Source organism: Apis mellifera, linkage group LG3 (assembly GCF_003254395.2).
Source record: "Apis mellifera strain DH4 linkage group LG3, Amel_HAv3.1, whole genome shotgun sequence".
Lineage (NCBI taxonomy): Eukaryota > Metazoa > Arthropoda > Insecta > Hymenoptera > Apidae > Apis > Apis mellifera.
The window spans coordinates 7,783,509-7,810,876 of record NC_037640.1 but is presented as its reverse complement, the minus strand read 5'-3'; the positions used below and the strand labels follow the sequence as shown (position 1 = coordinate 7,810,876).

At 20.7% G+C, this 27,368-nt stretch overlaps 5 protein-coding genes across 11 annotated transcripts; 2 read left to right on the top strand and 3 right to left on the bottom strand.

Annotated features, from left to right (window-relative positions):
- Nucleotides 1-1,309: 1,309 nt before the first annotated feature.
- LOC107964133 lies at nt 1,310-2,002 on the top strand (the record flags this gene model as incomplete). The annotated part of the gene is made up of 3 exons (XM_026439419.1): nt 1,310-1,568; nt 1,635-1,757; nt 1,831-2,002. Coding segments are annotated over 3 exons (507 nt in total), but the record flags the coding sequence as incomplete, so codon positions are not given.
- Nucleotides 2,003-2,389: 387 nt separating this feature from the next.
- LOC100576502 (tripartite motif-containing protein 45) lies at nt 2,390-4,164 on the bottom strand. 2 transcript variants are annotated; one of them, XM_026439508.1, is made up of 6 exons: nt 4,008-4,164; nt 3,714-3,925; nt 3,322-3,563; nt 3,021-3,244; nt 2,726-2,926; nt 2,390-2,655 (listed from the first exon to the last, which is right to left on the bottom strand). In XM_026439508.1, exons 2-6 carry the CDS (start codon nt 3,911-3,913, stop codon nt 2,404-2,406), a joined length of 1,119 nt encoding a protein of 372 aa, XP_026295293.1. In that variant the 5' UTR covers nt 3,914-3,925; nt 4,008-4,164; the 3' UTR covers nt 2,390-2,403. The 2 variants fall into 2 exon arrangements, with proteins under 2 accessions (XP_026295293.1, XP_026295294.1); XM_026439509.1 differs by lacking the exon at nt 4,008-4,164 and having other exon boundaries at nt 3,714-3,991.
- A 128-nt stretch (nt 4,165-4,292) lies between these two features.
- LOC411903 (dyslexia-associated protein KIAA0319) lies at nt 4,293-9,377 on the bottom strand. Of its 3 annotated transcripts, XM_006563914.3 has the most exons (16): nt 9,307-9,377; nt 8,909-9,162; nt 8,390-8,805; nt 8,160-8,323; nt 7,706-8,083; nt 7,405-7,630; nt 6,954-7,327; nt 6,770-6,881; nt 6,451-6,599; nt 6,166-6,356; nt 5,982-6,081; nt 5,584-5,901; nt 5,411-5,512; nt 5,139-5,324; nt 4,902-5,051; nt 4,293-4,829 (listed from the first exon to the last, which is right to left on the bottom strand). In XM_006563914.3, exons 3-15 carry the CDS (start codon nt 8,797-8,799, stop codon nt 4,903-4,905), a joined length of 2,859 nt encoding a protein of 952 aa, XP_006563977.1. In that variant the 5' UTR covers nt 8,800-8,805; nt 8,909-9,162; nt 9,307-9,377; the 3' UTR covers nt 4,293-4,829; nt 4,902. The 3 variants fall into 3 exon arrangements, with proteins under 3 accessions (XP_006563977.1, XP_016766984.1, XP_026295292.1); XM_016911495.1 differs by having other exon boundaries at nt 8,909-9,370; XM_026439507.1 differs by having other exon boundaries at nt 8,390-8,818; nt 8,909-9,343.
- A 510-nt stretch (nt 9,378-9,887) lies between these two features.
- Nucleotides 9,888-14,322, top strand: LOC411904 (protein smoothened). Its single transcript, XM_395373.6, has 8 exons — nt 9,888-10,420; nt 10,596-10,916; nt 11,120-11,560; nt 11,641-11,813; nt 11,945-12,285; nt 12,478-12,679; nt 12,751-12,921; nt 12,994-14,322. The coding sequence occupies exons 1-8, from the start codon at nt 10,409-10,411 to the stop codon at nt 14,282-14,284; spliced, it is 2,952 nt and encodes a 983-aa protein (XP_395373.3). The 5' UTR covers nt 9,888-10,408; the 3' UTR covers nt 14,285-14,322.
- A 1,196-nt stretch (nt 14,323-15,518) lies between these two features.
- LOC412929 (androgen-induced gene 1 protein) lies at nt 15,519-25,413 on the bottom strand. 4 transcript variants are annotated; one of them, XM_026439409.1, is made up of 5 exons: nt 25,283-25,413; nt 22,647-22,817; nt 16,795-16,932; nt 16,501-16,718; nt 15,519-16,359 (listed from the first exon to the last, which is right to left on the bottom strand). In XM_026439409.1, exons 1-5 carry the CDS (start codon nt 25,334-25,336, stop codon nt 16,161-16,163), a joined length of 780 nt encoding a protein of 259 aa, XP_026295194.1. In that variant the 5' UTR covers nt 25,337-25,413; the 3' UTR covers nt 15,519-16,160. The 4 variants fall into 4 exon arrangements, with proteins under 4 accessions (XP_026295194.1, XP_026295195.1, XP_006563973.1 ...); XM_026439410.1 differs by lacking the exon at nt 25,283-25,413 and adding an exon at nt 24,574-24,595; XM_006563910.3 differs by lacking the exons at nt 22,647-22,817; nt 25,283-25,413 and adding exons at nt 18,434-18,642; nt 20,347-20,527.
- Nucleotides 25,414-27,368: the final 1,955 nt, after the last annotated feature.

The following is a 27,368-nucleotide window of genomic DNA, read 5'->3' as shown; positions in this document are numbered from 1 at the left end:
AATTATTCTAATATTATTTTTAATATTAAACATATGTATGTATTTTTATAGTTTAATTTTATAAATTATAAATTTTATCAATTATCTTATAATTGCAAATAATTATAATAAAATAAGATATTTTGCCCTTAAATTTATTTAATATTAATCTAATGAAAAATAATTAATATTTTATAAAATAAATATTTATTTTTTAAAAATAAGATAAGATAAAAATAGGATTAATTATAAAAATTATAATTATAAATTCATATTTTAAAATATGAAAAAATATTTTGCGTATGTATATGAAATATATATAATATATAATAAATATATAAATTTATATTAATTCATAGTAAATATAATAAATAAATAAATAAATTTTTTTGATGAGTGCTAGTATATATCAGTATAATGTATAACCACAGACGAAATATATTACATTTATATTACATTTTATTAATAGAAATAAAAGAAATAATTAATCTATCTTATATTAAATTATTTATATTAATATTTTTTTATATTTTTATAATTAAATTTAAATTTGAATTAAATAAATTAAATAATTTACATTATAAAAACTTATATAATTTTGTTGTTTTAAATGGCAGTTAAAGATGTGTTCATATAATTTTTTTGTGAAAAACAATTTATATTTTTGAATATATATAAATTATAAATTGTAAAATAATTCTATAGATTGAAATAATGAATATTTTATTTAAAATAATTATATTTCAAACATATTTTGGGAAAAGTATTGTTTTAACCTAACATTCAAAGATTACATAGATACATATAAAACGTATTTCTAAAACATTTCATAAAATATGGATTTATTTTAATATCTTCTGACATATATACTTTAAGATGTTACAGGAATTCAAATTAATAATTGTAAAAACGATGGTATTAATTATAAAATTATAATAGAATATAATTGTAATCATGTATATAATTATGTATAAGAAAGTAACTTTAAAACTCATAAAAATATATTTTATTGAAATAATATATTTGAACTTCAAATGACAGTACAAAACTATAAATAATATATATATAAATATTGTTTATGTAAATAAAGAATTTTATTAAACACTTATCACATGACAAATATTATTTTTATAATATAGATTTTACACAATATCATTATTTATATTAGAAAATTTAAAATGATATTGATTATATAATTTTATTATATATATATATATATATATATATATATATATATATATATAATATTACTATATAATTATAATATAGTATAATGTAATAATAATATAATTAAGTATAATATAACTTAACTCATAAGTATTGATAATTATTTAATCTAATTAGATATTTCAATGAAACCTTCAATGATAAAACAAAACTAAAGAATTACAATACAACAATATCACATACTAGAGAAGCATATAAAAGAATTCAAGAATTTAATAGATTAAAAAAAGCAAGACAACTTCTTGATGCTATTTCTTTTACAAATGAATTACTTGCAGATGGTTCAGATATAGAAATATTGAGTCTTGCTAACATAATAATAAAAAGACTAAAAATTTTAGGAGTTTGTAATAATGTATTAGGTAAATATTCATTCAATCATAAAGATATTATTTATTTTTCTTTTTTAAATAAAAATAACTTTGCAGAAAATTCATGTGAAGATACAAGAAACACATTTAGATCTCATATTGGTATCTATCATTGTTGTACATTTTGTTCAAGTGGTGGTAAAAAAGAAGCTACTTGTGGATGTGGAGGAATTATGCCTGGTAACATATATTTTTTGAATAATTTTATAATATGCTATTATCTATTATAATATAAAATATAATTTAATTAAAGGTGGATATAGAGGCTGTGGACATGGTCATATTGGACATCCTGGTATACATCATTGGTCTTGCTGTGGATCAATCTTTCGTTATGGATGTTGTTTAAGTTTTCAGAAATATCAATTGTTATTTTAATGTTATTAATTTGAAAATAAATATAAATATATATTATTTTTTGAATATATTTTTTTCTGATAAGTATTTTATTATTTTTATAAATAAGTATTTACATATAATATATAAATATAATATAAAATTATATAATGAGATTTTATTTTCATTATAGGTTTCTATATTTATATTTATATCTATAATAAAATATTTATATCTATAAATATAATATAAATTATAATATCTTATAATATATTTATAATTTACTATATCTTATAGTATACTAGTAAATTGTACTTCAAATGACAGTTTCAAAATACTTTTGATTAAATTTTTTTATAATAATCATCACATGACAATTTATATTATTTATATACATGTTTAAAATTTTCCTATTATGATAGTATACATTTAATTTTAAAATATTTATAATCTTTGTATATTATGTATATTTCTTAATATATTATTTTATCTAATAAATAACTAAAAAAAAATTATTATATTTGATATACCTATAATTCATTGAAATGAAAATATTCTTTATTTCTTCAGAAGTATTTAAAAATGCATCTTGATCATATTGGGTTAAAAGCATATTTAAAAATATTTTTGCTTTTTGAAGCATTTTTGTTAAATACCAAATAACTTTTTTTGCAGCTTCAATAGCATTTTCACTTGCATGACCTCTGTGTTGATTGCTCCATATACATTCTTCACAGGATACCTGAAAAATATACTTAAAAAATGATATTCATTAAATAGAAAAATATTAACTAAAAGAGCAAATTATAAACCTGTTGACATGCAATACAATAAAAATGTAAGGCATGTGTAGGATGTTCCTGACAAAGTATAGTACGTCGTACTTCTGTAGCTTCCCATAATGGTCTTAATGAATGTTTCAATGGTTTTAATTCCATTGTAATTTGTTGTTGATGTTCTATACCACAATCTAAACAAAAATTGTGAAGACATGTCGAACACTGAACCACTGCCTTAAAAAATATTAAATTAAAAATAATATATTTATAAAATATTTAAAATTTTGTTTTAAATTGATGCTTAATTTGCTTATTAATTAATGCTTACAACAACTTCGTCTTTGCAAATATCACAAAGTATTTTATTTGCAAATTTAGAATGAATAGCATTCATTATTAAACGATGTTGAAGAAGATAATGTGGAGGTGGAATTGGCGAATTAGCATTTGGTAATTGAAAATCACACAAAGGACAAGTTTCATAATAATTATTTTCACTGGTTTCCAATTGAAAATTTTGGATTGTAATATCTTTTGAAAATTTAGGAAATGCTATAAATATAAAAAAAATATAAGATCAATTATATTTTTAAGAATTTAAATCAAAATTCTAATTTTTAATCACTTACATATATTCATTAATTCTGAAACACATGATGAACATATAGAATGCAAGCAAGGAAGTAATCTAGGTTCTTGCATACTTTGATTACATCTAGGACATTGAAAATTTTTATCTTCCTTCAGGGAAGAAAAAATTTTATCTTGTGTATCTTGATCACTTATCTTCATATCATAAGGTAATTCAAAAAATTGTACAGAATTTGTTTTATTTGTCCATGATAAATGCAACTTAGAATAATTATCATAACTAAATAAACAAAAGCTAAATTAATTAATTAACTTTTAGCTTAAATTAACTAATTAGCTTTTCTTATAAAAATTATAAATTCTTATAAATAATTATAAGTATTTTTTATTAATTTATTAATTTTTAAATAATATTAAAAATAACATTTACCATTTATTTTTAACAGAATATAATGATTTTACATTAATAACGGAATTAGTATTTTGAAGATTATTTCTTTGCTCAAGAAACATGCAATTTTTATTTTGAAAATTATTACTTTCATTATCGTCATTCATTGACGAGTTATCGCTGCAACAACTTTTTATGGATTTATATTTCGAACACTTAACGAAATCCATAAACATCATTAAATTATTGAGCTAATTTATTAATTAATAAAATTAATTTAATAAAATTAAATTTTCAATAGATTATTTAATAAAAAAACAAGTAAAAACTTACTAATTTACGAATAAATTCGTAGTATCTTTTGCACTACTTCGCGCTTGCTATAGCGTAACGAGTTAAAAATAACATTAAGCAAGTGCAGGCAAAACTAAATCACTTTATATTAAATTAAACTTAAAATTATTTCTTATTACTTAAGTTATATATACTTATAATTATAATAAGATATAAAATGTAAAAATAAGAAATAATTGTAAAAATAATTATAAAATATAAAAATAAAAAATATTTAAATACAATTTTAATTAAAAAAAATATGAAATTAATTACTACTTTAACTGTATAGACAATAAATTTTATTATTTATTCATATGCAGTGTAAAAATAAGATCGATGATATATATATTAAAGAGCAAATATTACATACAAGGGATATATGGACACAAGAAATGATTATTTTATATAAATATAAATATTAATTCCGATTATTTTCTAAGGCCGTAATCAAATTAAATTTGATCATTGTGCTATAATACCGCTCGCATATATACGAGCAGTATATGTATAATTATATATAATAAGTTTCAAATACAAGTGCATGATATTAATAAATATATGTATTATTTCAAATAAATCAAACAAGATGCAATGAAGTGAACGTGTGTTTTCTTATTTCTCTAATCAATACTTAAATACGTCTAGATTCTTTTTACAAGTGGCAACTTTTGTTTGAGAAATCATATTTTTCTTGTTAAGTACATACTTAAAATTACAGCCCTGTAACTGACTAGTATTTTATGTTTTTTTTCGTTTTTCTTTTTGGCCAAACATATATGAATGTGCGTCGTTTAATGAGATTTTATATTTTATATATTCCTGAAACATATAATTAAATTACAATTTACTTAAAGAATGATTGATTTCAACACTAACAATTGTAGCTATTACCTCATGTTTTCACTCTAGAACCCACTTTAATAAAGCCATTTCGAGATTTACCATTTCTTACTTGACTGCTATTTTTCGCTTTGCGATGTTCGAATAAGATATCATCAGAATCCGTATCTGATTCAGATAGTACCATTTTGTGAGTTGAAACTGAAAAAAATAATAAGAAAAAATAATCATAAAATTCCATTAATCAACATTATTTTAAAATTCAATTAAAAAAAAAAGATATCATACATGTGTTGCTTTCGTCTTCTGGTTCTGGTTGCAAAAGAGAATATCGTGGTGGTTTTTTCTTAGTACGAAGTGAACGACGTTTACCTATACATATTCTTTGACACAAACAAACAAGACCCCAAATAAGACCAACCCAACACACGACTAAAGACAATAATGCTATTATTACATAAAGAATACTCCAATCTGAAAAAAATATATGATTCCAAATTAGCTTATTTTGTATCAACTGATATTTTCATATCAAAATTGTTGTATTTATTTTAACATACCACAATTAGAATCACCATTACCAAAATATTTCTGTATTAAATTTTGCATCCAAAATGCTTCACACATACATAATCTTGTTTCTTGATCACATACTCCATGACCTATTATTTTATTAAGGATAAATTTTATATAACAAATTGTTTATAATATAATATATAATATAAAACATTACCTGAACAATTATTTTGACATACAGCAGTATCAATATTTGCCACAGATAATTGAAGAAGACCTGAATCTTGTCTTAATTTTTCTTTTAATCGTTTAACTACTTCTGGTCCATGCATAGTAACTTTTCCTTTTTTTTCAACATAAAAAATTAAAACAGCTCTACCAGTATGTGGTTCTGCTCTTAAATTTCGAACAATAATTGATGCTTCATCTCGTAGTAACATTTGCAATTTTAATACTAACGAATTTTTTTGTGATACTGTTAACATATTTGCTCCGATATTCAATGTTAATTCAACTAAATGCAATAATTGAGGATCTATAAAAAACATATATATAATAATAAATTTTTATTAAAATATATTTTTTTTGTTTTATATTTTTTCTTAAGTCAGTTACCTGGTTTTACTATTACAGATACAGTATCCTCACTATTAAGACCTTGATCATCCATTACTTTTAGTCTGAAAACATATCTGCCTGGTACAATATCTGTCAGCTAAAAATGAAATTTAAATATAATCTTTATGAATATTTATAATTTTTATATTCATATATATTAAATATTATTATTAAATATTACCATTAAAATTGGCGATTTGTCAGTATTTTGAACTATAGTACCTATAGCAAGACTAGATGGATCTCTTGTCCATATCCATTCACTAATTCTTAAATCGTCAATTGATCGAGATCCATTAATAATTAATGCACTAATAGGTGCTACAACAACTTGATCCCCGCCTGCATTTGCTTTTGGAGGAGCATTTTTATCTATATAATAAAATAAATTTTTTATTAATTAAATAATTATACTATACTTATAATATATATTATAATTATAATTATACTATACTATACTACATACTTTGTGTAACTTTTACTTTGACAGCATCTGAATCTTTATTTCCATTATCATCAATTACAGTTAACTTAAATTCGTAATCACCCTTTGTTAATTTTGTTATATTTGTAACTGATTCGTTTATTGCTGAGAATTCAGCTTTATTTGGCCCACTGTTCAATGAAATTTAATATCATTAATGCATTATTAGATATAATTTAAATTAATAAACGTATAATATATAATAACTAATATATAATTATATGTGATATATAAGTAATATATAATATTAAATATGTATATAATAACTAATATATAAATTAATATATAAATTTAAATTTACCTCATTTGTTCCCAATGATATGATACAATTTTAATATCATCTTTGCTTTTACGACCATCAAGTACAGTTTTTGTTTCGGGTAACGCTATAGTTATATCTTCGCCAGCATCAGCTATTTAAAATTACATAATATAAAATCAATTTTTTTATTAAAAAATAAAAATAATAAAAATCTTTTAATTACCTTTCGGTGGTTTATTAGTTGGTGGTTTTACAAATACATGAATCTCGGCTATCGAAGATTGTTCTGAATCATCTGTTACTTTTAGCACAAATGTATACATTCCTTCTTCCAAATTAGATAATTGTAAATACGGCGTTCTCGTATTTTGCATATCTACTGCTTTGTTTTGATCTGAAGGACTTTTTGTCCATTCCCAATTTGCTATTCCATGATCATCTGTACTTAAGTTACCATTAAGTGTTAATGTATTTTGGGGTAAATATATGATAATATCTTGGCCTGCATTTGCGCTAGGAGGATAATCAGTTACTTTTAAAACTGTTATATTAGCACTTGTAGAATTAGTAATATGATTGGAATCTTCAACTGTTAATCTGAAAAAAAATTTAAAATTAATATTGACTTTTTAATATTTTTAAAAATAAACAATAAAATAATCTCAATAACTAACTTAAAAGTATAATTGCCAGGAATAAGATTATCTAATTGTAAAGTAGGTGTATCAACTAGATTAGGATGATATCCAATAGGACCTTGTTGTAATTCCCAACGGTAAGAAATAATACGATCATCGTCTTTACTTGACGAACCGTCTAACACAGCCCCTGTATTTGGTAATTTTACAACTTGCGAAGCAGGTGAAATTATTGCAATTGGAGGTTGATTTATTCTTTTAGCTATAAATAATACCAAATTATGAAATTATAATAATTATAAATTTTAAAAAATATAAATATAATAAAAGAACTTACGTGGCAAAACACTAACATTTGCATATGCCTCACCATAGGCATTTGGGCCATTTACTGTTACTTTAAAAGTATATAAACCCTCAGATAAGTTACTTAATTTTACAGTCATACGATTTTGATTAGTCATTATACCAGTATGACCATCTGGTTGACTTAAAAGACTCCAAGCATAATTATAATGTTCATTTTTTTGTTCTGCTGGTACAGTATAGGCAGATAATGTTACTTCATTCTCTGGTAAGCGTACTTCTTTTGAAACAACAGAGACTAATAACCTTTTTATTGGTGGTTTTACAGATGTACTTGAATCTTTTATACTTTGGGTTTTCATTTGTGGTGTTACACCAAGTTCTATGTCTTCCATCAAAGTGCAAATTCCTATTATAATTTATTATTGTATAAATTAAAAAATTTTCAAAATATTTGATAAATAATAATACTATATATTAATTACCTGCCATATTGCGTTTAAATCCAGTAGAACATTGACAAATTCCAATATCAGATTTATCTTCAGATTTCACACAAATTTCATGTTCTAAACAATTCGTTTGAGTAATACAACTTGATCCACCAAAAAGAATATGATCTCCTTCTGTACCATCCATAAGAAATCCTCTACAAGTATTAAAATAAATATTAATGAAATAAAGTAATGATAAAAAATTCTATATAAAATCTTACCCAGTATCATCATTCATCTGATCTAATAAATCACTCCACATCTCATCTTCTTCCACAGGTTTAACTAAAATCATACTTGGAGGATTTTCATTTGCCAAATCTTTTCTATATAAAGGCATACATATTTTGGAACTTTCACATTGCACATGGTAACAAGTACCATTATGCATAAGAGCCACATTACATGTGGTTTTGGTACAACATGTTGCCACACAATGTTTCATACTACTTAAATGAGGTTGCATGGTATATATTCCACTAGAAAGATTTCCATGGGGTGTATAACTTGTAAAAGCTCTGGGATATAAACCAGGACATAATATTTGCCATTTTGTATCCCAATCTGAATAATCACCAATACAATTTCCAAAAAGCAATAAATATAATTCCAAGTAAAGGATTTTAAACATTTTAAACTGCAAAAGAATTCTAATATAAAACATTTCATAAAAAAATATTAAATTTTCCACTAAAATTATTCATTTTTAATTTAATAAAAAAATTGAAGAAAAATCCTACCTTCTTATCTCTATGATTTGAAGTAAATAATAAAAATTGAAATGATCGAAAATTTCAGGTTATTTTATGACACATCAGTCACTTTATGAATTATTTTATTATCAAATACTGATCGTAGACTGCCAAAAAATCGTTCGGCTGCTATTAATTCCAACTTGTATGCAGACATACACGGCATAGGCTTATCATATATTAACAGCATGTTATTATCAACACCAGCAGCTAATCAACTATAGGGGCAATTATCATATTTCCTGTTACATTGGAATAAAAGTCAAATAAAGAAAATCAATAAAGTTTTACGAGTTCCTACGTCGTTACCGAAATAGAATATATATTAATCGTAATATGGACTTATCAAATTCATAAAAATAAACTATTCATCGAAAGTATCTTACATGCGACTATCTTTTGACAATTCACATGCTATAACATTTGTGTTCGAAGAAAATAGTTACAGAGGTCGACACCAGTAAAAATAATTGACAGATAAATAACCAAATTTTAGAAAATTATGTATATTATATTTTTATTATATTATTTTTATTATGCTTAATGATATAAAAGTTTCATTGTTTATTTCATTAAAAAAATTATATATTGTTATCTATATTGATTATGTAAATGAAACGGCTTGCGTTTTATCTTGCGGCTTATTGAATAATAATTAGATGTAATTAATATATATACAAAAAATTTTACCAAGGAATATTATTTTACGTTTTTAAATTTAAACTTAATTTCAACAAAATATTTTTATTATATAATTTAAAATTTACAATTTTTATACTATATTAAAAATACTATATTAAAAATAATTTATATAAATTATATTATATAATATATTATATATTATAATAAAATCATCATTAAATAATTATTATTAAATATAATAAAATAATATCATAAAAATTATAAAAATTTTGATAAATTAAAATAAAAATTATTATACATAATATTACATATTATTAGTATTTGTTCATTATTCCTAAAATTTCCCGCGTTGAATGCGCAGATCATCATCACGCATCAATGATAGTTCTGCCACTGGTGAGTTATTTGTAAAGCTTCTTATACAGCCGTGCATTCAAAACACCGGAAAGAGGTATGGAGCAAGTTCATCGAGTTCGTCGTGGGTGGCCTGCAGAGAACGCAACGTGTTGTGTGGTCCGAACTGTTCGTATGCTGGATGCAACTGTCACAGGGCATAGAAGAAGATGCAAGACACGCTTTGTTCGAATGAAACGAAGAGGGCGGGCTTCTCTAAGACTGAATATAGTCTCCACGAAATAATTAGCCTATAGTGACTGGCCCGGGAATCCGTTAGTATGGATACAGTCGATGGTTCTCGCTATACGCACATGGGAGATGAGTTTTAAAATTGTATTTGTAGAAACGAAGATTGGAAGAATTATTTGCGAGATAGAAGTAGACACCTAGTGGTGAGAGTGTCGAATTATCGACAAAGTCCACACGCCGCAGACAACAATAGTTTTAAGGATGTATCTGAAGGTATATAATTTTATTTAAAATATTTTTATTGTTTATTTCGATGCAGTATATGTGACTTTTTTTTAATAACAACATGTTAATAGTATATTGAAAAATTTTGCATCATTATAAAATTTTATAAGAAAATACTGCTATATATATTTTATTATAATTTCAATCTTATTAATTTTTTTAGATGACATTTTTCTTGGTTTATTATTTTATACTTTTTCATCGAGTATCATTAGAACTAACACATGCATTTACTACTAATTTGAATGGCGAAAATGAAACATGGAAACAAAGTTTAGAACTAAATCCCAGAGATAGAATAAAGGATTCTAGTTACCTGCTGGGCAGGTATCCTATAAGAGAATTACCATCTGATTCCTTTAATTGTCATAGGCATGCAAAATGTGTAGAGATACAAAAGAATACATGTATGGGCACAAGATTACCATATACTACTACTACATTGGAACTTATACCTGAACATATAACTCAAGATATTATAGAGGTACTTTTACTTTTTATTTTTTGTTTTATATATATATATAAGTATTTTAAATTTGTAAGAATATAATTCTTAATTTTTAAATTTAAAAAATAAGTTTTTCAAATTTAAATTTTCTGTTTTCTTTATTTTCTTTTTATGATTGAAAAAACTTTTTTATGATTGATTATTCATTCTATATTAAATATTATGTATTTATTTTACAGGAAAAATTACATGTATTACAAACATTAAGACATGTGCCAAAGTGTTGGGCAGTTGTTCAACCTCTCTTGTGCTCAATATTTATGCCAAAATGTATCAATGACACAGTAGATTTACCATCACAAGAAATGTGTAAAATGGTTTCAGGACCTTGTAGAATTGTATTTAATCATACAATATGGCCAAGTTTTGTCAAATGTGAAAATACAGATTTATTTCCTAGGTTATGTAAAAATGATATCAGAGAATTGAAATTTAATATTTCTAGCAAATGCTTAAAGCCTTTGGTCCCAACTGATAATGCCCTTGCTATTTTTGAAGGAGTTGAAGGTTGTGGATTACAATGTAATGATCCACTTTTTACGCCAGATGAACATAAACAAATTCATTCTTTTATTGCTTGGGCTGCAGGGATTTGCGGTTCATTCAATTTGTTTACAATTGTAAGTAATAATTATATAAATAAAAAGGATTTAGAATATAATATATATTATATTGCATTTCATTTATATTTTATTTTTAGATAACATTTTTAATTGATTGGAGAAGTGCAAATAAATATCCAGCTTTAGTAATATTTTATATTAATTGTTGTTTTATGGTATCTTGTATTGGATGGCTTGCTCAATTTACACCAGGAAGTAGAGAAGTAATTGTATGTAGAAAAGATGGAACTTTAAGAATGAGTGAACCAAGGTAGATTATAATTATTTAATGTGTATAGTAAATTATTATATATAAAACATATAAATTGTTTTATTCAAAATTATATCAGGTCAGATATAAACTTATAAACTTATAAACTTTGTATACTAATATATTTTCAGTGGAGAAAATTTATCATGTGTCGTAGTATTTGTTCTTGTGTATTACTCCCTTATGGCAGCTATGGTGTGGTTTGTGATTCTTACATATGCTTGGCATATGAGCTTTCAAGCATTAGGCAAAATCCAAGATAGAATTGATAAAAAGGGTTCATATTTTCATTTAATTGCTTGGTGTTTGCCACTTGTCCTCACTGTCACAATAATGGGATTAGGAGAAATTGATGGAAATAGTGTTACTGGTATATGTTTTGTGGGTTACACTAATCATGCAGTCAGAGCTTGGTTTTTACTTGGTCCTGTGTTGATTGTTTTACTGGTTGGAGGTTATTTTTTATCCAGAGGTATGTTTTTAATTTATATGTTTTGTAATTAAACTTTTTATTATATATAATTTATATATAAAAATATATATATATATTTTTTTGTATGCTTTCCCTAAAGATCATGATTTGTAAGTACTTTTTCTAAAAATAAATATTAAAAAATCAAATTTTTAAATTCAATTTAAATAATATTATTGTAAATAATTTTAGGATTAATTACTTTGATTCGATTAAAAATCAGTAGCCAAGAAATTATATCTGAAAGAGCAAGTTCTAAAATACGAGAAACTATTGTACGTATGGGATTGTTCTCGATTTTTACATTTGCTGCAGTTGTGGTGACTTTTTATTGTCATATTTATGAATTTCAACATTCTTCGGAATGGCATCAAAGTTTTAGAAATTATATGATGTAAGAAACAGAATACATAAAAAGTTAATATGTACATATATCATATTTAAAATTTTATATTTCATTTATAGATGTGCAATAACTACAAAATATTTAGATATCTCTGAATGTAAAATGGAAGTTCGACCAAGTGCAGCTAAAATGCAGTTACATTTACTATCACCTTTCTTTGCTGGTATTCTTATGTCTTCATGGGTATGGACTGGTTCAACAGTAGATACTTGGACTAGATTTCTTAGACGGTAAAATTTTAAATATCTTTCTCATTTTTATTAATTTATATTTAATAAATAATATAATTTTTTATATTTTAGAACATTTAATTGTGAAACTGAAGAACCTATTAGATTAAAAAAACATAAAGTAATTGCTCAAGCATTCGCAAAACGAAAAACATTTAATAATGCTGGTCGATTATCTATTAGTTTTCATAATACTCACGAAGATCCAGTTGGTTTAAATTTCGATTTAAATTCAGTAGCTTCTCAAGATTTCAGTTCAACATGGGCAGCTGCTTTACCAAAGTTAGTTACTCGTAGAGGTGCACTCGTCGGTGGTACAACAGGATCTGTATCCAGTAATAGAAGAAATTCTGTAGATTCTGAAATTAGCTTCAGCGTGCGTCGAGTATCCGTAGAATCTAGAAGAAATTCTTTGGATTCTCAAATATCAGTTCAAATAGCTGAATTGAAGACAACGCGGAAAGTTGCTAGCAGTTCACGTGGTCGACGTGGAAAACGGCGACGAGACTTTGGAAAATCAAGATCAAGTAAAGTAGGTCCATTGTTTAGAAGAGGCAGTACAACATCACAAGAAAGTCAGCTTGGTGCACAGATATTATCAGCATTAACTATAGGTGGTAATTCAAGAATACCACCTATTCAAGTACCTAATATGAAGAGACGATCGGCTAGTGCCGGTTTAGATGAACGAGCTTTGAATTCTAAGCTGTTTGATGGGAAAAATCCAGGAATGTTGCTTCCGTTTTTGTTTCCAGGACAAAGTGGTAGTGATGAAAATTTAAGTAGCGAGGAGAAACAGCATCAAGGAATGCCAAGAAAAGACGTAGATGTTGAAGGTGGAAATATGGAAAAGGATGATCAAGATAGTGATAGTGATGATAGTCAACCAGAAGAAGAAGCAAAAATGTTAGATCCTGAAGAACCTCATGAACGTAGCAAGAGTAAAACTAGTAACAAAAGTTCAAAAAGTTATAGTCACGAAAGTGATAGACGGAGCAGAGAAGGCCGTAAAAGTAAATATCTGCTTCAAGATGAAACCATCTTGAAACATTTGTTTCAAGAATCTAGTGATATTAAGTTGAAAAGCGATGCAGAAATAAAAGAAGTATACAGGAAAGCTGGAATAGGTAATTTAGCATCTAGTCTAACTTCATGCTGTCCTGAATTAACAAGACTCATGCAATCTGAAAGTCAGACTGGTAATGCTCGAGAAATAGCAACACAAACATCTTTACCATTGGACATTTTAGAAATGGAAGAATTAAAACAAAGTATAGATGAGATTATTAATAGTCGAAATTGTAGTTCGAAAGGAACACAAATTTCACCACAATTGAATAAAAACAAAAATATTACTACGTAACGCTAATTTTTCTTTTTCGAAAAACTTTTAATATAAAATTAGATATAAAGAAATAAAATATTTTTTTATCAATCATATAACTGCCACATTACCAAATTTTTCTGTATATTTGTAATAGACTGTATATTTATAATAGTGCAATGACATGATTTCAATTGTAAATAAATAAATAAATACATACATTTTATTAGTGATAAAATTGCAATGTAATAAAAAGTAATTCAAAGAACTTTTTTCAATACTAAAGACATAAACGTATCATAAATATGATTCATTTTATTTTTTATATAGAAAAATCTGAGTTTTTAACATTGCTTTATTACAGTATTCTCAAAAATACATATCCTAATGTACTTAAACTGCATATAAATATTTTTTAATATAATACGCGAGCGTATGTTCAAGTACAATTTATTTTATTACTTTAAATTTATATTATTAATTTTTTTTATCAATGTTTTTAAAAATATTATTATATAAAAAATATTAGTTATATAACGATATATCATACAAAATATTTAAAAAATCATTTAGTATTTACATTTCTAATGTATTATTTAAAATATAATATTAATAAAAAAAATGCACAAATTATATAAAATGCGTTTTTATTTGATAATATTAATAAATGTTATAATTTTAATAATTTCTTCAATTTTTATCTCTATTTTACAAATTTCTATAATAATATAATTTGTTATTTAAATATTTAAAAAAATATCTAATTATTTTAAATACAAGTATTTCATTTTAAATTTCAAAAATCATTTAAATATTGAATATACAATTGATTACATTATTTTTATGAAAATTTATTTTAATGTTCACTAACTATATATAATGATATTATAAAAAATATCTATAAGCGATAATTGATATTTTCTGTATACATTAAGTTTTTTCAATATTCTAATTTAAATTATTTCCAGAAAATATCAATTAAAGCAAAATTTTTAAATATTTATTAAAAACAATATTTTATTTTTATTTTTAATTTATCTCTGATCAGAAGTATAATAGAATCTCTATCAGAAGTAATAGAAAATATTAACAAAATTTATATATATCCTATACTATATTTAATAGAATTTATATATTATTTTTATTTGTGAAATAAAAAATATTGCAACTCAATTTCGTAATGTAAATATGGAATTTCTCCTTTACAATCACTTCTTTTTAATATGAGATCCTATGACTTGACATCAAATCATGGACATACATACATTCATCATTTTTTGGTTTAATCAATTTCACAAAAATATTTTCCTCTTACTCGATGCTTTCAAATCCGATCCGATAATTCCTGCTACGTATTTTTTTTCTATACTCGATACAAATAGAGCCATTAATTTTTTCTTTGTTATCAGAATAACATAGTTTGTTGAACACATAAAAATGTAATAATTGCATTGTGTATTCATATGTATTCGTGTTTTTTCATTTTTTATTATTTTCCAGTTTTTAATTTATATCATCATGAATATCAGACACCAGAATGTGTGACAATTAGTTTGCCCTTTTTCTTTCATCATATATGACACAAATCATACAGAAGAAAAATTACATCTATGTACTTATACATGCTTCAGTTATGTCATCCTCTTTGTGGTGATCAAATTATTAACAATCGCGTTTTCTTCGCGTTTTTTGCTTTTGAAAAATAATAAATGCAATTCTCTTTGCATATGCACACTAATATATTATTATATTTTTTTAAAAATTTTCGAGAAAATTTATGTGTGTTATATGCCGTAATATAAGATAAATGGGAAATGATGGGAGGATAGAAATTAATTTTTGTTTTATTCACCATCACCTTAGAGGCTAATTATATATAATCGAAATCAGCACACCTTATTACTCATGGGCAAGGTTATTTTTTTTTGGCATAAGATTTTTCATGTTTAATATATTTGTTACCCCAAAACAAGTTGTCCATTTTTTCTCCGATAAAATACAAGCTTAAACTGAACGTGATCAGTGCACTGAAAAACACAAGTCGTAATGGCAATGATAGCACTTCCAATACTGGATATACCCAGACACCGCTTTTATAATAAATTATATATATCCTGGAAATTTGAATTCATAATACTATTACATACATACATAAATATTTAGTTAATTATTATTTAGTAATATTAAATAATTAATAAAAAAAAAAATAGAGCGATTAAAATAATGTTTCTATAATTTCTATATTTTCAACATACCAAACTAAATATATAAATAAGAATATTATTATACCAAGGAGACCATTCGATCTCTTTGGATATGTACGTGGCACTAAAATCGTTTCTATTAATATGGTAATCATAATCATAGTGTGCATTAAATGATTTAACCACCATGGAAAGTAAGGATCTACAGCTTTTGGAAGCACTAATTCACGATCCACAAACATTAGAGCCCAGAATGTCACTCCAACAAACTGATTGATGATTCATGAAAATTGTAAAATATATAAATATTAAATTTTTTAAAAAATTTTTTTCTCTTTCACTTACCATGGCAATTGGAAAACTAAGTATCGCATGTATATAATCTTTTAATTTACGTATAAATGGTGGTTTTTTGGGACTAACAGCATTTGTACCAAACCAATCATTCAACATACATATAAAAAAAAATACTGCTTGAATGATCTGAAAAAAATAAATTATATTAAATCATCACAGAATTAATAAGAAAATTTGAATATATTATTCTATTTTATAAATATTTTACTTTGAAAATTACACATAACATATTTTATAATATTTAATATTTGATGATTTATGTAAATAGCTAATCATTAAATCAATTTTATCTAATTATTAAATTAATCAGAAATAATTTCTTCGTTAAGATATAATTTTGAAATTAAAATAGTTAAAAATAAAAAGTAAAAATATTGAAAATAGAATAGATGGATAATATTATCTCTGTAATAGTATACCGTTTTTTTCGATTATTAAATAATATATTATGATTTTTCATATATGGTTTTTAGAATATGGTTTTTATAAATATAGATCATGTAGCAGTTTTTAAATAATTTATTTATATATTTTTAAGTATTATCAATATTTATTTTAAAACTATACAATTAAATATATATAATTGTTCCATAAAAAATAAATAAATTATATATTTTGCCATATAATAATGAAAATGAATATTTAACATTGGATGAAAATTATAACATATTTTGTTAAACATTATATTATATTATTGCACATAGTATAATATTTAATAATTTATTTATTCAGAAAGATTTTATTAATATTTATTAATTTTTATTTAACAAGATAAATTTTTATGAATGTATTAAGTAAGTTTAAATCAATTAATCAGATTTGCATATAATAATATATGATATATTAAAATATATAGATTAAATTTAAAAAAAACTTCGAGTGAAAATATATTGTATAAAATAATTATATCAAAATATTAATAATTTTCTCGCGTAAACGTCAAATATAATAATAGTCACTTGACCATACACAGATAATATGATATAACACGTGTCAGTTTCGAGATGATATGGAGTGGTGCTTGAATAATTTAAATCGAATTTTGTTGTTCTTCGAATTCATAATATAATATCAATGTAGAATATCTTCATATAGAAAATTATCCGATGGCAGTAAATGATCACAGTAGTAAATTTGAAAATATTTAATATTTTCAAATTTATTGATTAAAATTATTGAAAAAATAATTTATTTTAAGTCAATTTTGTATTGCAATCATTTATTTTAATATATATATATATATCATCGATAAGGAAATATTTGAATAATTAATCTACAAATAGATTAATTTATTTGACACGTAAATTCTATGAATAGTTTAATTTACATATCAATTTATTTATTGATACTTGCTATAAATAAGTTTTATAAATTTTATATTTATGTATAATGTATGTGATAAATAAGATATAAATATATATCTTTTATAATAATCATCTATCTAAAAATGAATATTTTATAATTTTCAGAAAATCAATAATTATTAATTTTGTCAATTTTATTCCACAAAATTGAATCAAATTTATATCTTTATAGAATATTATAGAATATGATTATATAATATTAATTGAATAAATAATCTCATAATATGTAAAAAAAAAATAAATCATTGTTTTATAATACTAACCGCGTCCCAGAAAGTAAGAAACTTGAATTTCCCGCCAAAATTAATGTGCATTCTGATAAGGTTTGGAGGTATTGCAATATACATATAATCATAATACACTGCAAATGCAAATTGCATACAAGAGATCACATGAAATCCAAAAAGTAGATCGTCTCGCATCTTCTATATAATATCTTCTATATAAGCGCCTTACATATAATTTTTGTGTTCTGAAATATTTTGATAGATTTCCATGATGGCGATCGTATTCAACCAATCGAATAGAAACAATTTAATAAATATTTATTTTTATTATATAATATTCATTATATATTCACTACAAGTTGCTATCTCACATAAGGTCGTTTTAATAATTTATTTAGAGATTCAAGAAGTATAAAATTTTTGATCCTCCGTTTTCATGAAGAAATTTTTTTCATTTTTTATTAATGTTAATTTTCCACTTATTATATAATATTAATAATATATTTATTTTTTATAGATATAGGTATAAATATAAATAATTTATATATATATATATGTTATATTTTTTAATATTAACAAAAAATATTAATTGTATTAATATTTGCATTTTCATTTCATTTAAATTTACAAAATCAATTAAAGAAAAAATATATAAAAAAATTATTATTATAATGTTTATAAAAATTATATAAGGAAGTCTCAAATTACTTAAATATATTTATAATATATAAAAATTGTATTATAAAAATATATATTTTATATTATTTTATATTATTGTTAAAAATAATAAATAATAATAATAAACAATAACAATAATACAATAACAAAATAAATTTCTATTTGAAATTTGAATTATTTTAATGACTTCACTGCAAATTATATTTCTATTAATATTTTTATTAAAAATTATAAAAAGAAGATTTTAACATACATATATATTTCATATTTAATAATTTTAATATTGAAAAATAATATACTCTCAAATCTATTTATTATAATTATTTATATTTTAGAATTTTATAATTTATTTTAATAAAAACAAAAATTACTGTTTCATTAATAAAATTCTATTAAAAATTAAACTTATAAAGTTTATTTATATTATTATTATTATATAAAATTTATTTATAACATTTATTTAATATTATTTGTTTATATAAAGTTATTTATAAATATTTTTTAATTTTAATTCTCAAAAATCATATTTAATTCTTACAAGAATTTTTTCTAATATATTATTATTAGAAAAATTAATTTCATTTAATTTGTTTTTAATAAAAATAATCAATATTAATTAATTATTAACTAATTAATTATAAAATATAAAATTAAAATATTATATATAAAATATAAGAACAGTTTAAAACAATATAAAAAGCAGAATTTATCTATTTTTCTAAAAATTTATCTATTTTTTGATATATATATTTTTATTATTAAAAAAATCGTATTATATTATAAATTAGATTTTATCTATACATTTCTATTAATTTTGTTACTGTTTGTACTTTTTTTATATGTATTTTAATTTGTAATAATCATAATTTAATCATTTCTAATAAATCATAATTTATAAAATAATAAATTAAGTTTACATAAATTATTTATGATAATAATAATATGATAATAAAATAATTATAATTTAATAAAATTTATTTTTTCATATATAAGCCTTGTATAATAATCTCTATTGTGTAAATAATCTCTATTTTCATTGAATTAATAACAATTTATTATAATTAATTGATTTTTATATTAAGAAAAAGGAGGATTCATTTTAATTAATATTACTAATTTTGATTAAATTTTCAATTATTTATATTAAATGAAAATTAATTCTGAACACACGTGTTCAATTTATTGGAATATCATGGTTATGATCTTATAGCGTCTCAATTAATTTCTGATTTACATAGTTTCTATAAAATAATTTCAACTATTTTGATTACCTATCAATATGTCTTTATATTTTTCACAGATACCTTATGTTTTATTGTATTTCTTTAATATGTGTTAAATTCTTTATGATTATACAAGACACTCCGATTTTTTCGGTCACATGTACAAACCACACTAATAGTTATCGACCGTGCCGACGGTCTGCAACGTACTGACGGATAGGCGAAAATACACTATGAGAAAAAGAGAAGTGATTCACCATGTGCGTTTCCCTGGTTTGGAAAGTATATGATAATATAAATAAAAATTCATAGAAATATATAAAGATAATAAAAATAAGATATTAAAATGTACATATTAATATATATGATGAATATAAAATAAGTAAAACAAAAAAAAAAAAGTTTGTAATTATTTACATTCTTATATATTGTTATTATACTTTATATATACTGTATAGCAATAGCTAATGTTATCAAATTTGTCTAGCAAATAGTATCTATATTTTTAACCTTTCTATTTTTCTCAATTGAAATATGCATTGACTTTGAAAGATGAATAAATAAAAGATAGATAACGAGAAATATAATTACGATTTAATAAATAAGAAAAACAAAGTATATATAAAATAGAAAGTATAATAAAAGATGAAAATAAAATAAGACTATTCTGCGCGAACGAAATGCGCATAAGTTTTTGTAATCAGAGATTTTTAAATTTATTATCAAATACCAAATTTTTTTCTTGAATTTAATAGATAAAAAGAATTGTTTTAACTTATAAATTTATAAATTTATAAATTTCTTTTAAAAATAAATATTTATAATGAATAATTTATATTATTATTGTAAATGAATAGAAACTTTTTTCGATTAACATTTTTTAATCAAAAATGCAAAATCATTTAATTGAGATATGTATATATATTATGTATATACTTGGCAATAAAAGATTAAATCAAGATTAGAGAGATTATTGTAAGTCGCAATTTTTCACTTCCTGTTGTACTATAGCCAGCTGTACTATACTCATTATATATATACAATGAGTATAGTATATATACACACACACACACACACACACACACACATATATAAATTATTTATAATATAATATTGACCAATATATTATTTATATTATATTATAAATAATATTATATTATATTAATATTATATTATAAATAATTTTTTAATACTAATATATATTTATATTAAATACACATACGATAAAAATATATAATATAAAATATTTGAAAATATAAACAATTAAAAATTAAAAATTTTTTCTTCTTATAAAAAATTTAAAATTTATCAGAAAAAACGTTTTTAAAATATAAAAATGCTTATATTTTTTAAAATATACATATGCTTATTTTTAAATATATATGCTTATTTTTATCATAGAATTTTAAGTAGATTTAAATATATTAAGCAATTAAATAGATAAGATAATAGATAGAATTAAATAAATAAAATTATAAATTTTTAAAAAAAGTTTTAAAAAGTGATAATCAATTTATATGAGAAATTATTTTATTTATTTATTATAATATTGATTAAAAATGTTTTTTTAAAATAAATAAAGATAATTTCTATTAATTTTACATATAATTGACATATAATTAATATTATCTTTTATACTATTACTTTTCATTTATATTTAATAAGTTTTATTATCTTGTTATAATTAAAAGAAGTATGTTTTGAAAACAATGGATATTATGAAAACATTGTTACTTAAACATGAAGATATATTATCTTACATGACTCTATCAATGAATTAGTATATGATCTAGTACAATATTTAGTCTACATGGCGCCATCTATTGATGTTTGTGAAATAAATACATTATATTTCTTCTATATAAGCATTTATAAGTCTATATTTATATAGTTAAAGATAAAAAACTTTATTTAAAAATTATTTTCTAAATTTTATTCTTATTGTTAAAATATATGTAAAAAGGAATAAATCAATTTCTATTCTATTGAAAATATTTGAATATTGAATTTGAAAATATTTCTTATTTTTTTACAATATAATAATTTATATTTCGGATATAATTAAAATATATTTTCAAATATTATTAAAAATTTATATTTAATTGTCTTATTTAATTTACAATAAATATATGGTATTATCTAGTTAGTTAATAATTTTAAAATTTTTTATTATAATTTATATTATTTTTTATGATGTACAATTCATTTTCATTGTTTATAATTAGTTATGTTTATTTGTACTTATTAAAAATTATATTAAACTATGAAATAATATGAATATTAAAATATTTATTTTTATTTAAAATAAATGGTTTTAAAAAATTTGTTAATAAAAATATATAACTTACCACATCCCATATAGTCAAGTATTTCAATTGGCCAGGATCAAATTTAGTAAATCGAATATTATATGAAGTTGGTATACGAAGTGTAAATGCTTTATATAACGTAACCACATACATCAAACATGATGAAGTATGGAGCAATTGATTTAGCGTGTAGGTCATTTTGTTAAAATTCTAAAAAAGAAAAATTAATTATATAATAAAATATTCATATAATATATTAATTATATAAATACTTTAAAAAAAAATTATTTTTCTATTAAATTTGCTAATGTTGATGTATAATTGATATTTATAATATATAGGTTAGATTCAATAAGCAATTAAATTATGATTCTTTTATATTATCATATTTTTATTTTTTATTACAAAAATTATAAAAAAATTTCATAATGTAATGTTTTTGTATATTTTATAATATAATATAATGTAATTAATAATTATAGTATAATATAATTATATTAATATTTCTAATTTTAATATAATTATGAAGAGAGATAAATACATTATGAAACTTTTCTATAATTCTAAAATTGCAAATATTAATATAATGATATTATTTTATTAAAAAATTCAAATAATTTTATTTAAATAATTATGAAAAAATAAAAAATTGTTTATTACTAAATATTATTTAGATTTTAATTTATACAGTAACATATACTTATGTAACAAAGATATAAAAAAAGTGATTTTGATTAATTTTTTCAATTTATAATTATGATTCTATATTGACTCTATATAATAATTACAATTTATTAGTTTATTTACAAATTAAATTATATATGATTATATAAATAATTTTTTATTACTCAAATTACAATTGAATATTTTTTAGTTATTTGAACATAATTTTATAATTAATATATGTATAGAATTATTTATTTATTTTTAAAGATTAAATTATATATCAATAATTTAAATAAGAAATAATTGAATTAAATTACATATATATTAGATAGAAATACAAATTTTTTACTTTAAAATTGTTGCCATAATAATAATTGCAAGAATAAGTAGAAGAATAAGTAGAAGAGATAACTAAGTTTTTATTATTGAAATTACTTGAATAATGAACATACACGTAATATATACATGCATCAAATATAATTGTTAAAACAAGAGTATACATTATATTTACGAAACAAAAATATATTTATATAAAAATATAAATCTATTTAAAAAACATTATTAAAAAATATTATTATAAAATATTAAATAAAAATCTATAAATATATTATACGTAGAAAAAATACTGTAAATTTCTTTGATTTAAACTTTTTTGATTTTAATCCTTTAGTTTTTTTTAATTTAATTTCTAGTTTTCTAAAAAAAATATAAAGTTCAGAAAATAAAAACAAAGTAAACAACTATTATATAACAAAAATTTCAAAGAAAAAAGACAATTTTTTTTTAAGAAAATATTAAAAATATTACATATTAATTATATATATATATATATATATATATATATATATATATATATATATATATATATCAAAATATAAATTTCAAATTTTTTTTTAAACCAATAAAAAACTATTTACAAAAAGAACGTAATATTATTTATGCGAGATTATTTATGAAGAAAAAAATATTTATAATCTACATAACATGATTTCTTTGTTTTACTTATATATTAACATTAAATATATAACAATATAAAATTAAATATTAATATGTTTTTTAATAAAATATTGAAGTTAAAATTTCACAACTGAAACTAAAGATTAATTAAAAATTGTCCAATTTATATTATACAAAATATATTTAAAAAAAAAATTAAATTTTCTGTAAATTGATCATCTTTATTTTTTGTTTTCATTTTATTTTATTTACGAAATTTTATATATATTGTAATATATATAATATATATATATATATTGATATGATTTATCGAAAATTATATTTAATTTTTTGAATAACTTACCATCCATTGATATTTTTAATTTAATTTTTTGATCAAATTAAATGTTGAATCATATTATGCAATTATGTAAAAACTTTAACATATCTATCTTATTATTTATTATATATTATTTAATTTTATATTTTTCATTATTTTTAATTACTTTATTTTATATGAGATACATTTATCAATTATCTTAAAAAATTATTATTTTCAGCTTAATTACTTATATAGTTATTTATTTAGTTTCAATATAACATTTTCAAAAAAAACTCAATTCAAGAGAATTATTTTATTAAAAAGTTGTTTATATATTCACTTTGTTATATTATTTAGTTTATTTATACTTCTTGAAGTCAATTATTTTTATTTATTTGAAAAAATTTTTTGTTTTATACATAATATTATATATTATATATTATACATTATATATTATATATATATTATATATTCTATTATTTATTTTTTATTATTTTTAATTCTATTTTTATTATAAAATATTTTTTTTCACTTTTATATTTGTATCATCCATTATAATCTATTTAATACAATCTTATTTCTAATTATTTTTTAATTATCTTCTAATTATCTAACTTGATACATGATTGAAAATCATTAGAAAATTTAATTATATCAATCAATACTAAATGATATTTGAATCTTAAAGAACAAAAAATATATGCAAATAATTCGATTCACAATAGTAAGATAACAAAATCTTGATGCAAACCTTAGTTAGTCTACGAAGTATGTTATGTACCAATTTCAATGAGAAGCCAACCATGAACTGACAGTTAGCTGTGCCCCACAACTCGCTATACCAACGACGAGCAATGATAAAATATACTGAAGATATAGAGAATCATCAGCTGATATTTATTAATATTTGTTCGAAATTATCACGTTATTAAAATAAATTTTTATTCAAATAATTAATCAAATAATTTGTATTTTATTTATTATTTGATCTGTTATATTATTTTTTAATAATTTTGTTTGAATAATAATATATTTAAAAAATTTTCATGATAAATATAAAATTCTATTTCTATATAATATAAGAAAAAACTATGTGTTATTAAAAAATTTTCCATATCTCTTTTTTTTATTAAAAAAAAAGTTATGATTAATTATTTGCAGAAAAAAATTTTTTGAAAAATAAAATAATAAAAAGATCATTTAATATCAATTAATCATATTTTTATCCATAGTATTTATATTGCAAGGTGAAAAGATGAAAAAAAGATTCTAAATATTCAAACTTATTTGATTTAAATTAAATTCATATTAACTTTTAATATTCCATATTATTCTATTTTTAAAAAACAAATTGTAAAAAATAAATTGTTTCAAAGTTCTATAATATATAACATATAAAATATAGATAATAAAAAGATTTATTTTTATAAGCAACTTAATATAAATTTTGAATTTCTTTTTTTTTTTAATGAATGTTTAATACGACAAAGTTCATTTTGTTTTGATTTTATTATATCTTTATTATTTGTCTATATTATATCTTGTTAATTTAATTGAGTTAATTTAAATTATCAGACTTATTTGAATAAATAAAATTTTTAATGTGTTATAAAATTCAATGATAGACTTTAAAAAAAAATTTTATATTTTTTTAAAATAAATTATCTTATCAAATGACGTTAAATAAATATAAATAAATAATCAAAAAACATGCAAATATGTATTTCATAATATATCTCGTTTAAATATAAACATTATTATCTTTTTAATCTGAAGAAATTTGAAAAAATTATATTAGTATTATATATTTTAAAGTTAATTTGATTTATTAAATAATTTTATAAAATTATATTTACATAAATAATTGTTAGTAATTAGTATTAGTAAAGTTATTAGTAAGTTATTAATAATGTATAATTAGAGTAAAGATAAAATAAAAAATTTTTATCTTATATTTTAATTTTTCTTTTTATGTAACAATTTTTTTGTATATCATTAGTTACATAATGTGATTATGATATATTATGATATATATGTATTTTTTTAATTATAAATCAATATCGATCCCTATCAAGGATTAATCGAGGATTTTTCAGTTTAAAATGGTTTTCAAATTAGATTCATCATTATCAATTTTATTACATATTATCTTATATTATCTTACATATTATCTTATATTATCTTACATATTAAATAATTGTAATAACTTTATTTGTTTTATTATAGATATTAATTTATACTATAAATCAATATTTTAATTTTTTTTTTTTTTACTTATAATAAATAGTTGATTTTAATTTTCAAAGTATTCGCAAGAAACTTTTGAGTTCTATTGAATTCTATCAAAATTATACATATTATAATATACATATAATATATATATATATCTATAAAATATAAAATATATTTTGTACATAAAAATAAAATATAATAAAATATAATATAAATATAAATATATAAAAATAAATATATAATTTATATTTACATAAGATATATATTTTTAATACTTAAAAATTGGATTGAATAAGATTTGTTTATTATTTGTTTTAGATTTTTTATCAATAGATATATATTTATATAAACAAAGAAAATAATAAGTCAAAATCATTTTTATATACTTAAATTTTGCAATTGAAAGAAGAATAAAAAAATAGGATAAAAATATAAGAATCAATACTATTTTCAGAATACCGAAAATAAAATTAATATAAAGACAAATAATTAGAGGAGGATAGAATGATAGAGTAGAATTAATAAGAATTAGATAGAGTAAGATTATTAGCGTCCTCTCTTGAGTATCAAAGATATTGCTTTAAATAATTATATTTCTAAAACTA